The 17,442-nt window shown below is 38.4% G+C and overlaps 1 protein-coding gene across 4 annotated transcripts in view; it reads left to right on the top strand.

Annotated features, from left to right (window-relative positions):
* The window catches only part of LOC150097270 (kelch-like protein 24), a 218,732-nt gene that overhangs the window by 86,765 nt on the left and 114,525 nt on the right, over window positions 1-17,442 (top strand). For all 4 annotated transcript variants that reach the window (XM_090407144.1, XM_090407143.1, XM_090407141.1 and 1 more), the window contains one exon: window positions 12,451-12,637. In XM_090407144.1, the coding sequence (XP_090263270.1) occupies window positions 12,451-12,637 (187 nt within the window). The remainder of the gene's footprint in view (window positions 1-12,450; window positions 12,638-17,442) is intronic.

Here is a 17,442-nt window from a genome sequence, read left to right as displayed (position 1 = left end):
TCCCCAAGTGACCAAATCTGTGCACAGTAGTCAAGATGTGACTGAATCATAGCCATATGAAGTGGGATAATAACTTTCCTATGTTTACTTTTTTTCCATTTTTTTTTAACAACCAAGTAATTTTTGAGCTATTTTACCAACTTTTGCAATATGCCATCTGAACTTTCACTCTTTGTCCAACATTATTTCCAAGTCCCTAGCCTCATCAACTTTCTGCAATCCAGTACCATCAGTATGTTATACTGAATGCAACCTTTTCAACCCAAAGTGCATAACCTTGCATTTTGCAACATTAAATCGACAATCATTATCCTTTGACCGCAGTGCCAATTTACTTAAATCATCTTGAGATACCCCACTAGTCATCATCATTCTTCTAGATTCTACTCCACCATATACTACTCTCTGGTGTCTCTCCGACAGCCACCTTTCTATGCATGCTACTAGCCTCATATCCACTCCCATTTACCCAGTTTTTGTAATAGTTTTCTATGTGGCATTATGTCAAATGCCGTGGCAAAGTCGAGCAGTATCATGGTGTAGCCATTATTATGTTTTGGCCAAATAGTTTGGCAAGTACAAAAGCAGGCGATAAGCAAACTGAATTTTTGGATTTCTTGAGGGACAACTGTCTTAAGCAGCATGTAGTGGTGGGAGCATGATGATTAAGAGTTGTGGATTTGATCATAGCATCAGAAGATCTGACTGTGACTGAGATGGCATTCTGGGGAGGTATCAAAGCAGAAGGAAGTTATGTGGAATTATGAGGCAGTGACTAACATAGACTTAGAAACCAGCTTGCAGCAGTGCAATAGATGAAAGAATTGAAAAGAAATAGATCATTGATGCTTTGGAGATACTTAAGAAAACATTTTTGACAGCAATGACAGATTTTATACCCTGAGTGAAGAAAATAAAGCAATTTGGAGTCAAAAGGATGACAAAAGGAATAACAGGGAAATTGCAGAAGAAAAAGAGATTGCGAAGGCATATAAAGAGAGAGAGAGAGAGAGAGATGGAGAGCAGCTGCATGAAAAATATAAGGCTCAGGCTGTGAAGTGACTAGTATTGTAAGGAGAGAAAAATTAGAATATGAGAGGAGACTGGCACCTCAATCCAAGTAAAATCCCAAGCAGTTTTTTTTTTTCACTGTGCAAGTAGGAGGAAAAACGATAGTGGACAGATTATCTTGCAGGATGGAGATAGGAATTGGGTGACCAAAGCAGATAACATAATTGAGCTATTTAATGATCACTTTATTAGAGAGTTCATTCCTGGTACTACAGGCTTTATTCAAGAAGGATAATGAGTAGTGAAGTGTTAGACGTCAATGAAGAAGATGTATTCTGTATGCTAAATGTTAGTAAGGTAGGAGGAATAGATGGAATTTCACCATGTGTTTTTTAAGGGAAAGTGCTATGGAACTGATGTGCTGTTAACTTGGCTGTTTATTATTATTTCGGGCAACTCCAAGGAGTCGACAGACTCATCAAGGGAGGCTCTAACATCATGTCAAGAACAACTATTCAACATTCACACAGTATCTATTATATCTGGCCTTGAACTCATTCACAGTCATAGCACCCACAACAGACTCTGGCAGCTTATTCCACTCATTCACCACTCCAAATTAAAAACCTAGCTCTAACACCCCTGCTAACCACATTCTTGCCCAGCTTCCATGTATGGCCCTAGTCCTCCCACCACCAGTCCTGATCTCAAAAATATCCTCTGAATTTATCTTATAGAAACCCTTTAGCAATTTGAATGTCTCAATCATATCTCCCCTTTTCTGCCTATCAACTAATTTCTGCAACCCACAAATCTTCAACCTGTTCTCATATGGTTCATTCCATAGACCCGCTATCATCTTAGTCACTCGCCTCTAGATCCTCTCCACCTCCTCCCTATCAAGAAGGAACCTAGGTGACCAAATCTGGGCACAGTAGTCGAGATGAGGTCTTATCAAGGCTTGGTACAGAGGTACAATAACTTGCTTGTCTCTGCTCGTCAAGGTATTTTTCAACAACCAAGTGAGTTGATGAGCTGATTTAGCTACTTTTGGCAATGTGCCCCCTAAACTTCATCTCCCTATCCACCAACACTCCCAAGTCCCTGGCCTCATCAATCTCCTGGAGTACAGTTCCACCAATGTGGTATACTGCTGCTAATCTTTTCACCCCAAAATGCATAACCTTACATTTTGTCACATTAAATTGACATCCATTCTCCTTAGCCCAGAACTCCAATCTATCCAAGTCATCCTGCAAGATTTTGACATCTGCATTCACTATCACCCTACCCAACTTGGCATCATCAGCGAACAAATGAACTGTTCCTCTTAGATCCTTCCCTATATCGTTAATGAACAGATTAAACAGCAGTGGTCCAAGAACAGAACCCTGCGGCACACCACTAGTCACAGGCTGTCTTTTGGACTCTACTCCTGAATAAACTACTCTCTGATACCTCTCCATCAACCACCCACCTATCCATCTCACCAACCCTATATCCATTCCCATATGTTGTAGTTTACGGATTAGAATTTCATGTGGTATCCTGTCAAACACCTTTGCCAGGTCCAGCAGTATCACTGTAAACCCATTACCCTTATCCAGTTCAGCCGTCACCTTGTTATGAAACTCGAGCAAGTTACTGAGGCATGATCTACCCTTCACAAAGCCATGCTGTCCCCCGTACAGTATCTCATTTATATCACTCCATTCCTGTATTTTTCCCTTGACTACTTTCTCCAAGACTTTGAACAATGAGTCCTGATATGCTGATCGGTCGGTAATTTGCAACCGTAGTTTTGGATCCTCCTTTATGCAGTGAAACTATTTTCTCCTCTTTCCACACCTTCGGGACTAAACCACACCCAAGACTCAGATTAAACAACATAGTCAAGGGCACTGATAATTCCTTAGCTGCTTCACGCAAGACCCATGCCGGTATACCATCCAATCCCACAGATGTATTCACATTAAGGTTCTGTAATAGACTATTCATCTCCACTTCATTCATCACAATTCCCGTGTAAAGTAATGGTTCCTTCATTTTTTCAATGTCACCACCTGGATGATATAGTTTTGCAAAGTGCTCGCTCAGTAACTCCACTATATCGACCGATTCAGTGACCTCCTTGCCATCGTCATTCCTTAAAATTATTTTGCCGTGTACAGTTTTTTTCTTGCTTGCAGCATATTGAAAGAACTGTTTGGGATTCTCTTTAGCTTGCATAGCAAGTTTCCTTTCATAATCAGCTTTTGCTTTTTTTTTTTTTACCACACTCGTTACCCTTCTGGCCTGCACTTTATACCGTTCGTGTGCCTGCAGGTCACCGCTTTCTTTAAATTCCCTCCACAGTTGTTTCTTTGTTTTGCAGCTCAAGCTTAATGGTGTTATTCATCTATTTAACCCCTACTTGTTTTACTATTCAGACCCTAGGTATACAATCAGCCATAACCTCCTGTAAATGCTCCTTGACCACTTCCCATGCTCTATCGACATCCAGCCCTTGCAGTTGTACATGCCATGGCACTGATCCAAGCAATCTCCTAAGCTTGTCATACTTGCCAGCATGGTAATTCCACATATACCCTGTCTTAACCGAAAATTCCACACCTTTAGCCACCTTCCAGGTCAAGACCTTATGATCACTCTCACCAATAGGCAGCAACATGGTCATATTCATTACAGTCAAATTCTGAGATGCTATTACCAGGTCAAGCACTCTCACACCCTTAGTATTTTCAATTACATGCTGTCTCAGATAGATATCCCTTAATAATTGAATAAAATCCATTTCCTTCCTCACATGGTGTTAATGGTGTCCTCTCCTCCTTCCAGTCAATGTTACCATAGTTGAAATCCCCCATAATAATTACCCTCCTTCCACTCATTTCATCAATTTGTTTATGCATACCATCTCCACCATCTATTCCATCACCTTGTCTGTAGCAGCACCCAACTGTATATTTTGTTCTGCCAGTCTCAATCTCACACCAAATAACCTCAAATGAGCTCTTTTCACTATCCTGCGATACAACTTCAATTCTCCTTGGCTGCAGTTCATCAGCTGTCATCAATAACACCCCTCTCCCCAATTTATTCTCTCTGTCCCTCTAAACACACTATAACCTACACATTCTATCCCACTTACTATATCGTCTTCAGTCAGCCATGTTTCACTAATGCCAATAACCTGTGGCCAGGAAGAGCCAATCAATGCGAAAAATTCTTCCTCCTTGTTCCTAATACTCCTGGCATTAGTATAAATGAAGCGCAGTGATCCCTTTGTCCCACCCCTATCTTGATGCGTTATTCTAAATATTCCATTCCCATTTTTTGTCCATAGTACTGGCTCGGGTACATTATATACATTGTTACATTCAACTGTCTCACTGATGTCTGCATATCCACCCCCCCCCCTCCTTGGTAGTTCTTCTGCACATCCATTTTCACTTCATTCAGCAACATTTTTTCCAGTGTCTGCACACCAAATCCATTCAAATGCAGGCCATCCATCTCGTATAAATCCTTTCACCCATAAAACTCATTCCACACGTCCACGAATTCCACACCACGCCGTCTGCATAACCTGCGCATAATGTCGTTTGCGATTATGACCCTCCTCCTAAACTCCTCTGTCATACCGCGCCAACAGACTCGCCATTCTAATGCTGTCACTCTTTTCTTTCGCTACCTTTAACAATACTTTCAAGTCCTCTCTCATAAAAATTTATCTCCTTTCAATTCATTCGTACCCGTCACAACTATCAATTCTGTCGCCCTCTGTTTTTGCGCTCTAATACTCTCACTTACATCCTTAAATTTCGCACCCGGTAAGTACGATTTAGTTAAAATCCCATCTATCACTCCTCTTAATAACGAGTCGCAATACAACACTCTTTCCTTCATTTCAAAAACTCTCCCACTCTTATGCTTATTTTTACTTTCAAACACTTGTTTATTTACGTTAGCCGAATCACTCTGGAAGGAGTTTTGCAGGTGCTCTAATTGCCACTGCGCATTTTGTATCAAATCATTGCGCGCAACCTAGCAATCTCACTTCCTACAAATAATTCCTCATTTTTTTAATCATTTAAACCATTTTCTCTCTCTCTCTGTATTGTTGCTTTCACTCTTTCTTTGATCACTGCTCTCATTGCCAGATGGCAATGAGAGCAGTGATCAAAGAAATTCTCTATCAAGCCACTATTTTCACTCACATTCTGGCTTTCTTCAACCATAACTGTCTCACAACCTGACACATACTTCAACTCCTCACTTTACTTACACTTTCTGCACATTCTCCCACCACTATCACTTTCAATCCAAACTCCAGCCTCATTCAGGAATGCATACATTGGACAAACTCTCTCACATTACAGTTTTTGAACAGTGGCGTCGTATTTTTGGATGCCATTATCTTACGTCGCATTGGTGCCATATTCAAATCTATGAAACATATCATTAAATACTAAATTAAATAACGGAATTCACACCAAAATCACACAGACACAACAAGCTACCAAAATTAGACAATATTACGTTATGATTTAAACCAATATTCTGATTTTCACTCAAAATTATACTTAGCTTTCGGGAGCTCTCTGAAAACACTTCCGACCGTGTAGCCCTCTAGCAGGCTCTCCACACATATGCTGCAGTCTACTGATTAGTGTTCCATGTGGTATACTGTCAAAGGCCTTAACAAGGTCCAGTAGAATCACTTTAAACCCATTACCCTTATCCAGTTCAGCCGTCTCTGTGTTATAAAACGTGAGCAAGTTACTGAGGCGTGATCTACCCTTCACAAAACCATGTTGTCCCCTATACAGTATCCCATTTTCATCTATCCAATCCTGTATTCTTCTCTTGACTAATTTCTCCAAGACCTTGACAACGATTCGTGATATGCTAATAGTCGGTAATTTACAACAGCAGTCTTGGAACCTCCTTTATGCAGTGGAACTATTTTCCCCTCTTTCCACCCCCTCGGGACTAACCCAGAACCGAGACTCAAATTAAACAAAATTGTCAAGGGTACTGACAATTCTTTAGCCGCTTCATGTACGACACGAGCTGGTATACTATCCAATCCCACAGATGTATTGACATTGAGGTTTTGTAATCGACTACTCGCCTCCATTTCATTCACTACAATTCCCATATAATCTATTGGTTCATTCATTACTACAATGTCACCACCTGGATGATATATTCTTGCAAAGTGCTCGCTCAGTAATTCAACTATATCAACTGATTAGGTTACTTCCCTACCATTGGCATTCTTTAAAATCATTCTGCCATATACATTTCCCTTTTACTTGCAACGTATCGAAAAAACTGCTTGGGATTCTCTTTAGCCTGCATGGCTAATGTTCTTTCATAATCTGTTTTTGCTTTTCTTACCACACTCGTTACCCTTCTGGCCTGCGCTTTATACCGTTCATGTGCCTGCCGGTCACCTTTCTCCTTAAATTCCCTCGTAGTAGTTTCTTTTTTTGCAGTTCAAGCTTAATGGTGTTATTCATCCATTTAACCCCTACTTGATTTATTACTCAAACTCTAGGTATACAGTCAGCCATTGCTTCATGCAAACACTTTTTAATCACCTCCCAAGCACTATCAACATCTAGCCCTTGCAGTTTTACCTGCCATGGCACCGAACCAATCAAACTCCTAAGCTTGTCATACTTACCAGCCCTATAATTCCACATGTACCCTGTCTTAATTGTAAATTTCACACCTTTAGCCACCTCCCAAGTCAAGACCCTATGATTACTCTCACCAATTGGTGGCAACGTGGTCATATTCGTTACATCCAAATTCTCAGATGCAATTACTAGGTCAAGCACTCTTTGACCTCTAGTATTTTCCATTACATGCTGTCACAGATAGTTATCCCTTAATTACTGCATAAAATCCAATTCCTTTCTCCCATGTGTCCTCTCCTCCTTCCAGTCAATGTTACCATAGTTGAAATCACCCATAATAATTACCCTCCTTCCACTCATTTCTTCTATTTGCTTATGTATACTATCTCCACCAGCTATTTCATCACCTGGTTTATAGCAGCACCCAACTGTATATTTTGTTCTGCTAGTTTCAATCTCACACAAAATAGCCTCAAATGTGTGAGGCTATTTGGTGTGAAATATCAAATCTATCCTGCAGTTCCGCTTCTATTCTCATTCTCCTTGGCTGTAGCTCATCAGCTATCATCAATAACACACTCTTCCCCCATTTTATTCTCTCTGTCACTCCTGAGCACACCATACCCCCCCCCCCTTCCTCGCACTCAATCCCACTAGCTATATCATCTTCTGTCAGCCATGTTTCACTAATGCCAATAACCTGTGGCCGGGAAGTGCCAACCAAGGCCAAAAATTCTTCCTTCTTGTTCCTAATATTTCTAGCATTAGTATACATGAATTAGAAGCCGATTATTCCCATCCCTATTTTGATGCCTTATACTAACTATCCTATTCTGATTCGTGGTCTTTCGTACTTGCTTGGGCATATTACACACATTCATACACTCAACTGTCTCCCTAAAGTCTGCATATCTACTTCTCCTCCTCCTGAATAACTCTAGTTTCCCTGATTCTCCACATTCACTTCCACTATATTCGACAACACCTTTTCAAGTCTCCATACACCAAATCCATTCAAATGTAAACCACCCATCTTATATAAATCCTTTCGCCCATCGAACTCACTCCACACATCCACAAATTCCTCACCACTCGTCATGCATAATTCATGCATAAAGTCATTAGCAATTATGGCCCTCCTTCTATACTCTTCGCTGTCATACCATGGCAACAGACTCACCATCCTAACTCTCTCACTCTTCTCTCTTGCTACATCAAGCAATTCCTTCACATCCTCACTCATAGCCATTTTGTCTCCTTTCAAATCATTTGTATCTGCTACCACTATCAATTCTTTCACCCGCTGCTTTTGCATTCTAATTGACTCGCTTACATCCTTAACGTTCGCACCAGGTTGGTACAATTTTGTTAAACTCTCAACTAACACACCTCTTACTAAGGAATCTCCATACAACAGTTGCTCTTTCATTTTGTTTACGCTCACTATCATATTCTTATTTTTTCTATCATACGTTCGCCGTTTATTAGTCAGTACACTTGGTAAACATTTTTGCCAACGCCCCAGCTGCTGATTTACTCTGTGTATCACTCTGCGTAACCGAGTGATCTCACTCATTGCATCAGTCTCATCATTTTTATTCTTGGATAATTCATTCATTCGTTCTGTATGTTTACCTTCATTCTCACTTTCAATGCCACTATCACAAATATCAGGTACTACCTCACAAACATCACTATTCATACCTCGCATATCACTGTTAACTAGATTCTTACTTTCAACAATGATATCACTCACACAACCTGAAACACACTTTAAATCCTCATATTCTTTACACTTTCTGCACATTCACTCCACTATTGTTGTTTAACCAGACTCCAACCGCTCTCCTTAATGCATACATTTCGCAAACGGTACACTGAATCAAATCCTTTAAATTAAAATTTTTAGACAAAGCTGGCGACCTGGACGCCATCTTTGTATTTCTCTTAATGGGGCCATGTGCACAGATAATCGTATCTATCACTTTACTATTTAAAATACTCAGAAAACACAAAAAAATCGCCCAGACACGCTGAAATATGAAAAGTAAACAATACTATGTTGATACTATGACTATGCAAATTCACGATTATTACTCAAAATAACACTTATCTGTTCAGGCGCTCGGTTCCTAGAGAGTGGAAGGAGGGTAAAATAGTACCATTGTATAAGGGCAGTGGTAGAATGAAGGTATCAAATTATAGGCCTGTTTATATTTCTGTAGTTGTTAAGAAATTGGTAAGAACTCATATTCAGAATTGGACAGATGAGGGTAATATTATTTATGTAGGCCAGCATGGATTTGTTAAAGAGTGCTTTTGTTTTAGTAATCTGGTTGCCTTTTACAATAGAGTAACAAGAGCAGTGGATGAAGGTAAGGCATACACTGTCATTTTTTTGGATTTTTCCAAGGCATTTGACAGTGCCACATGACAAGTTGATTTTTAAGTTGCATCATATGGGCTTGGATATCAGGTTAGTGGATTGGATTGGTGATTGACTCTCTAGTAGATATCAGAGTTCTATATGGGGAGCAGTATCAGAGAGTAGGAAGGTTGCAATTTAAGTCCCATAGGGTTTAGTCCTGGGACCATTGCTGTTCAATCTTTATGCCAACGATATTGTCACAGGACTACAGGGAGATGTTCAGTTGGTTGCAGATGATGTGAAGCTTGTGAAGGTTATTAGGAATAGTGCTGATATTTTGGCTCTTCAAGAGGATTTGAATAAGCTGGAACAGTGGACATAAGATAGGGGATTTCAGCTCGATTCAACTAAATGTAAGATTTTAAAATTTCAGATCCACAGGTAGGATTATTTATACTCTCTTGGTGGAGTTATACCAGAAGAAGTGGAGGATGCAAAGGGATTTTGGAGTGATTGTGAATAGAGATTTGAAGTTCTGAGGACATATTGCAAAGATTGTGAAGACATCGCAGAGAATTACTGCAATGTTGAGGAGAATATTAGCCATGAGAGATAAAAGTGTGCTGGTCCCATTGTATAAAGTTTTGATCAGACCAGATCTGGATTTCTGTTATCAGATCTGGTCAACAGGATTTGAAGGGAATGAAACCTTGGAGAGGATACAGAGATGGATAATAAAAATTATATCAGGACTGTACAACGTTGATTATCAGGATAAACTGAGAGCATGTAGACTGCTAAGTTTGGTGAATAGAAGGCAAAGTGTGTGTGTGTGGGGGGGGATATGATCGAAACATTTAAACTGTTGAAGGGTTATTATTGTACTAACACTGAGGAGATTTTTTCTATAGTAAAAAGAAAGGAACAAAGACAAGAGACCATCTCTGGCAGTTGCAAAAGAAGGTGGTGAGTAAAAAGTAAGAACTGTGTTTTTTTGCATGAAATGCATTGCCTGAGAGGGTGATGAACATGCAGACTGTGGGTGATTTTAAGGAGTGGTATAGACTTTGTGTTCACTAGTGTTGACCTCCTGGGATGAGTCTTGTGATTCCATTGGAGGTCAGGAAAATAATAATGATAATTAACATCTCATAGTATTTGTCTGTTGAAGACTGCCTTCAGAGATTCAAGCTCAGATACATCCCTTACTGCTTGTTCTAACTTTGCATCATCATCAAATAACTTGCTGTCACCTTCTAGACCAGGGGTGGACAAACTGCAACTTGTAAGCCACATGCATTCCTTTGACATATGATGTGTGGCTCACAGAAATATGTTGGATGGGCTCCTTTTTGCATCACAATTAATGTAAAAGGTAGATAAAAGAATTTCAACCTTTATAATTATTTACTTGCCAAAAAATGAGAGGCCACTGGATTAAAATGTAAGTTTAATATTCATGGTGATTAAATATATTTAAAATTTTAAATGGTAATTTTAATGCAAGATTTGAGTCAAGGATTAAAGAAATTTTGGATCATCAAGTATTACAGAGGAATTGTTGCGGGAAATCAGTTATTGTATATTAGTTTTAGTGGGTGTGGCTTGCAATCATGTGACTGTGGTGTGTGTGTGTGTCGCTATGTTGAGGCAAAACTTCATATGTGAGGCTTTGCCTCATATGCGAGATCACATACAGATGCCTTGACCAAATCCAGAAGTATTATAATAATATATCAATTTCCCTGCTTACTGCTATCACTCTGTTACAGAATTTGAGCAGATTGCTAAAGCCAGATCTAGATATGATTCTTAATCAGCCTTTCCAGTACTTTGATAAATCATAGGGATACTAATCCATAATTTGTTGCATTAGTTCTATTTCCACTCTTATATAATGGAAATATTATTATTATTACGCCCTCCATAGAGTCGACTGACTGATCATGGGAGGTTCATTCAACTGACAACATATAGAATCTTAAAATCCTTAACACTTCTTGCATTAATAACATTCTGGTAATGCATTCCATTCACTGACAATTCTCCATATAAAAAATCTACTTCTCACACCCTTCTTCACTACACTTTTACATAACTTCAAGGAATGACCTCTGGTTCTTTCCCTCTCACCTTTTGCTCTTTTTATAATCCCCTCCGAATTAATCTGATAAAATCCTCTCACTAAGTTAAATGTCTCTGTCATATCACCTCTCTTCCTCCTATCCACCAAACTCTGCAATCCACATTTCTTCAATCTCTCTCCATAGCCATCATTCCAAAGTCCTGATATTGTCATAGTCACTTGTCTCTGGACCCTCTCCAATGTCTCCACATCACATTGAAAACCAGGTGACCAGATCTGAGCACAATAGTCCAAGTGTGGTATGACCAGTGCCTTATACAGCGGCACAACCACTTCCTTATACTTGCACGTTAGATTACTTCTTATCATAGCAGTACTACGATGCGCAACCTTTGCAACACTAGCAATATGCCCTCTAAACTTCAGTCTAATGTCAAATCCGAAATCTCTAATCTCATCCACTTCCTGCAGTATGGCACCATCGATATAATACACAGCCTTATATTTCTGCACTCCAAAATGCAACACCTTGCACTTGTTGATATTAAAATTACAACTCCACTCTTTTGTCCAAGTAAAAAGGCTATTCAAATCTTCCTGAAGGGATTCAGCATCAGCACTGCTGCTTATAATTCTTCCCAACTTTGCATCATCAGCAAATAACTGAAGTTCCCCAGTCGGTCTACATGATATATCGTTTACAAACAAGTTAAACAGAAGGGGCCCAAGAACAGAACCCTAGGGTATGCCACTGGTTACCCTTTTTTTTTTTTTTTTGAGACACTGCTCCATCATATACACCCTTCTGGTATCATTTAGAGAGATAATCTGTGATCCATCTAACCAATATAATATCCTTCTCTCCTACTGATAAGGAATATGTGTATGCTGAGACTTCAGTTGGATTATATTACCTTCACCTGAAGAGATCTTCTATTAATTCCATGGAATATGATATACACCTGTATAATAAATATCAGAGTTGTATCTATATACTGCAAAGATGTACATAAATTTATTATTTTTGAAGTAGGATCTGCTATATTCATTGATCATTGAACCTCAAATATTCCAATACTAATAATAATCATTATTTTGCTTATGTAAAAATTTGTAAATAAATAGGTGATATGTAATAAATTCTTTGATAATACTGTGAAAGATATTTCTTTTGAGAACTGTAAGTAAACTTGCTTATCTGAAATATTTCTGATAATTAGAATTCTACTCTTATGATAAATTCAAAAATTAGGTCTTTTTATACATTTGAAGTAATTTTAATATTTCTTTGTAAAATTAATGTGTATTCAAGTTATACCGTATTTTTTAAATAGGTGTTGCAGCATGTAAGGTTGCCTCTGATGAGTCCTTATTATTTGCATGATCGTGTGTCACCTGTACCTGCAATTGCCAATTCAGCTGACTGTCAGAAGCTTTTGGAGGAAGCAAAAACTTATCATTTACTACCAGACAGACGAAATCAAATTAACACTCCTAGGAAAAAGCCACGAAAATCAATGGGTAAAATGGTTTTTTTTTTTAACAGTAAAAGAATAAATAATATTAATAGAAGAATCAACCAATAAATAAATAAAACAAAACCAATGTTATGTAACATAATTATAGTAATGGGAATAGAAATAGAAGGATACAGTATTTTTTGTGAAAATAGGAAGTGCTGATGATGATAGCAGGGGAATTAAGTTCACATAAGGTAGACATGAAGGAGGGAAATAGTGGCACTGTGGTTATGAGACAGGGTGGTGTAACGTGGAAGTTGGCAGGAAGACATATTTAGTTGGATTTTGCTATAGGCCTGAGAATGTGGAGAGTGGTGATGAAGAAATGTATAAACAACTTGGATTAGTGAACAAAGGAAGGGTAATTATTATGGCAATTTTAATTATGGCACTATAGATTGAATGAAGAAACAGCATTTGGGAATAAGGAAAATTAATTTCTTGAGAGATAACTATCTCAGGCAGTATGTAAAGGGGGACACATGAGGATCAAGAGTTTTAGATCTGATCATATCGTCAGAGAATGTAATTGTGAGTGGTATTTCACACTTTCCTCCAGTAGGTGAGAGTGATCATGAAGTGATCACTTGTGTTGTGGTTAGCCATTTGCAGACTTCTGTGAGAAAAAGATATACGTGGATTATAAGGATGGTGATTATTACAAGCTTAGGAGACAGCTTGAAGCTAGAGTATAGAATGAGGAGTTGAGCAGTAAGGAAATAAATGCTGCTTGGGAACTGACAAAGAAATAAATAACATCAATGTCTGAATGTTTTCTGAAGGCCAAAAGGTAGGTGTGAAATGGATGAATGAGGGTTGAAGTGATGCAGAGCTTATGGATTTTACCTGAACAAGTTGCCACAAGATGCTTTGACCTTATTAAATAAAAAATCTCTGGATGAGAATAAGATGTAGAAAGTTTTTCTACATCTTACCTTGGCATTGGCACTTATGGATCTGGCTCCCACTGACGAGACCTCAACAAAGGTCAAAACCGGTCTGGAGTAATGGCCCTTGCCTTGAATACATAGCATCATACATCTCCCAAGGGGAGATGTATGATGCTACTTATTGGTGCTTTGCATTAGGGGGAAATACTAAGGAAAGTGATCAGAGCTTACCCAACCTTTACTACGAGTAAAGGTGGAGTAAGCCTCAGACTTGAATTACGTTCAGGTGCAAACTTGACTTATTTGTCTGTTTGCTTCACTTGGGAAAAAAGGATTAAAACCTAGCTTATAAAATTGTTTGGTATCTTTAACAAATAATCTTGATGTCAGTAAGGTGATAGGATTTCATGACATATCACCTTTCATCTTAAGAGAATGTTCCATGGAATTGGCAGTAGCATGCTTGTTTAATAAGAGTCTTACAACAGCACAGGTTCCCAAAGGAGTGGAAAGAAGGTAAAATTGTTCCACTGCATAAAGGTGGTGATAAGGCTGTGGCTTAAAATTATAGGCCAATCTGTATATATGGAGATCTGGTGAAGGTGCTAGAGAGATTGGTGAGAGGTAGGATGCAGAATTGGGTTGACAGTATTCTTTGTGGTTATCAGCATTGGTTTGTTAAGATGTGATCATGTTTTAGTAACTTATGTACTATAACAAGGCGACAAATACCTTGGACAGGGGAAATGCATATACAGTGGTGTACTTGGATTTTGGAAAAGCTTTTGATAGGCTCCCACCTGTCAAACTATTAAATAAATTAAAGCAGATAGAATTGGATAACAGACTTCTGAGTTGGATCAGTGTCAGATAGATATCAGAAACTTGTATATGGAAGTGCTGTATCCTGTAAGAGGAAGGTCACTAGTGATGTACTTCAAGAGTCAGTTTTGGGACCATTGCTGTTCACTTTGTATATTAATGATATTGGGATGGGTTTAACTGCTGATATGCAGCTGTTTGCAGACTCTGAAAAATTGGGGAGAGCAATGAGTCAAGCAGATGTTATGGTCTTGCAGGAGGACTTGAATAGATTGCATGAATGGGCAATAAGTGGAACTGTCAGTTCAATGTTGCAAAGTGTATGGTTTTGAAATTTGGTAAGCAATGATGGTATACTTGGTGGAAAAACTTTAATGGAAGTATTGTCAATGAGAGATCTGGGAGTGGTGGTGGACAAGGACCTGAAATTCACGTGCCACATTGCACAAATTGAAAAACTCACATCGATAATGACAATGAGGAAGAGGACCTGACTTGGAGAAATAAAGAGATCGTAATGAAATTGTATAAGGTCTTGATCAGTCCTCATATGGATTATTGTGCACAGATCTGGTCACTGGGTTTCATGTTAATGAGGATATGTTGTTGTATATTACTGCTACAAAGGGTCCGGAGAAAGTTCACGAAAGTGGTCAGTGGTCTTTGGAATATGGAGTATGATTACAGATTGCGATAATGTAAATTTGCAAAGCCTCGTGAAGAAGGGGAGAATATATTATTATTATTATTATTATTATTATTACCACGGGCTACTCCAAGAGTCCTTAGACTCATCGAGGGAGGCCCTAAACATCATGTTCACACAGCTGTTCAACATTCTCACAGTATCTATCATACCTTGCCTTGAACTCGCTCACTGTCATAGCACCCACAACAGACTCTGGCAGCTTATTCCACTCATTTACCACTCTAAAAGTAAAGAACCCAGCTCTAACACCCCTGCTAACCACGCTCTTGCCCAGCTTCCATGGGTGTCCCCTAGTTCTCCCACCACCAGTCCTGATCTCAAAAATATCATCTGAATTAATCCTATAGAATCCTTTTAGCAATTTGAATGTCTCAATCATATCTCCCCTTTTTCGCCTATCAACCAGTTTCTGCAACCCACAAATCTTCAACCTGTTCTCATATGGTGCATTCCATAGACCTGCTATCATCTTAGTCACTCACCTCTGGATCCTCTCAACCTCCTCCCCATCAAGAAGGAACCGAGGTGACCAAATCTGGGCACAGTAGTCGAGATGAGGTCTTATCAGGGCTCGGTACAGAGGTACAATAACTTGTTTTTCTCTGCTCGTCAAGGTATTTTTCATTGACATATATTGACACATGAGCTAGTCAGGGATTGTTATCAGGTTGACATGGAAGAAATTTTTCATAGAATGAGAGGGAAGAGGAGGGGCAGAACAAGAGGCCATCACTGGAAACTGTATAAAGAGAGTGTGAGCAAAGCAGTGAGAAGCAAGTTCTTTGCATGGAGAGTGAAATGAATTACCTGAGTGCGTTGTGAATGTAAATACATTGAATCATTTTAAGGCACAGTTGGATGAGCATTGTTTGGAATAGTGTAAACCTCCCATAATGAGTCTCTGACATCATTGAGTTCGGATGTTAATAATATACTGTTTTGTTCAGAGATGACACACACACACATACAATTGTTATATTACTGAAATAAAGCGCCACTAGGCTTCACTTCGGCAATGTAAAGTTATTTAAATTTAGGGGATATTAAATCCCACATTATTTCAAACATTTGAAATGATGTGGGATTTAATATCTCCTAAATTTAAACAATTGTTATATGTTATGCATAATAGACCCTTGATTTACAGTAGTTTGATTTATGCTGATTTTAATATCCACCAGATCAAGAAGGAAAACTGCTACAACTTGTAGATATTCATAGGATCCTATGATTATTGGAAAAATGGAACAGTTACTCTGATTATGGGTTGATAAATTAAATGAAACATTCCTCTCACACAAAGTGTTATTTGTGATAAAGCAAAAAATTTGTTTGAGTTAAAAGAAAGGCAGCAACAAATCTTCCATAGCAAGCAAAGGTTGGTTTGCTAATTTCAATCTGCACACTCAAATTTACAATATCATAATAACAGATGAGGTTGCCAGTGCCTTATCTGTTATTATAATTGCCAAATAATAATATTAATAATTGTCCAAATAATTGCCAGATTTACTGATTATTTGTATTTCAGATGTACATCTTGTACATATTAATTGTACACAAGATGTTTTCACTTTCACAGACTAGTATACAGATCATTTTGTCCAATGGTACATTGTGATGTCTTGAAACTAATTATCCAATGATGCTGCTGCTTTGGACATTGTCATTGTTCCCAGACATCTAGCGAAGATTGAAGAGATAACAAAATGCAAAAGTTTAATTTCTAAATAAACCCCATCTTTCTTTTATGAGGACCAGGTTGTCATTTCAAATTTTTAAACTTCAGCAGACATTTGCAGAGATCCTACAGGAAATAGACAGCTGTGATATGTCTAAGATTACTGGGGGGGAGGGAATTCTTTGTTGATGCACTTCATCAAGAACAGGAACTTCATCAGGGCATCAAGAACATTGATGCTGCTTGGAAAGAGGTTGTATCAACTTGTATAAATGGGGTGTGTCATAAGGGTATACATGATTTCAGAGGATGCGAGGAAGTGTCATGGATTACAGATGAAATTAGTGCAGATTGCTCAAGAATAGGGATTGACAACATTGGCTTCTCGATGTTAAAAAGGTTACATTCTCCATAAAAAAATTATTAAGAATAATAACTTTAATTTCCTGGCATTTTGATATTCGTATTAAGGTCATCAACTGGAGTATACACACATATAGTATATATATATACACAGACAAGCAAGCCACATTAGAATTCAAACAGTATGCCAGAAATTTGATCATCAGACTCACTCTCAACTTCTTACAAATGAGGAACTGGATAATTTGGCTGTGTACAATATTTGCTATTTAGAATATCAGATTTTCTTACATTTAGCACCAGGCAGTGTTTTTATTAAAAAAGAAAGGAAAGGTTTTTAG

The sequence above is a fragment of the Typopeltis vanoorti genome, chromosome 17 (genome assembly GCF_054136105.1).
Source record: "Typopeltis vanoorti isolate ZY-2024b chromosome 17, IOZ_Tvanoo_1.0, whole genome shotgun sequence".
Classification (NCBI taxonomy): domain Eukaryota; kingdom Metazoa; phylum Arthropoda; class Arachnida; order Uropygi; family Thelyphonidae; genus Typopeltis; species Typopeltis vanoorti.
The sequence above is the reverse complement of the archived record's forward strand: the minus strand, read 5'-3'. Positions and strand labels throughout refer to the sequence as shown.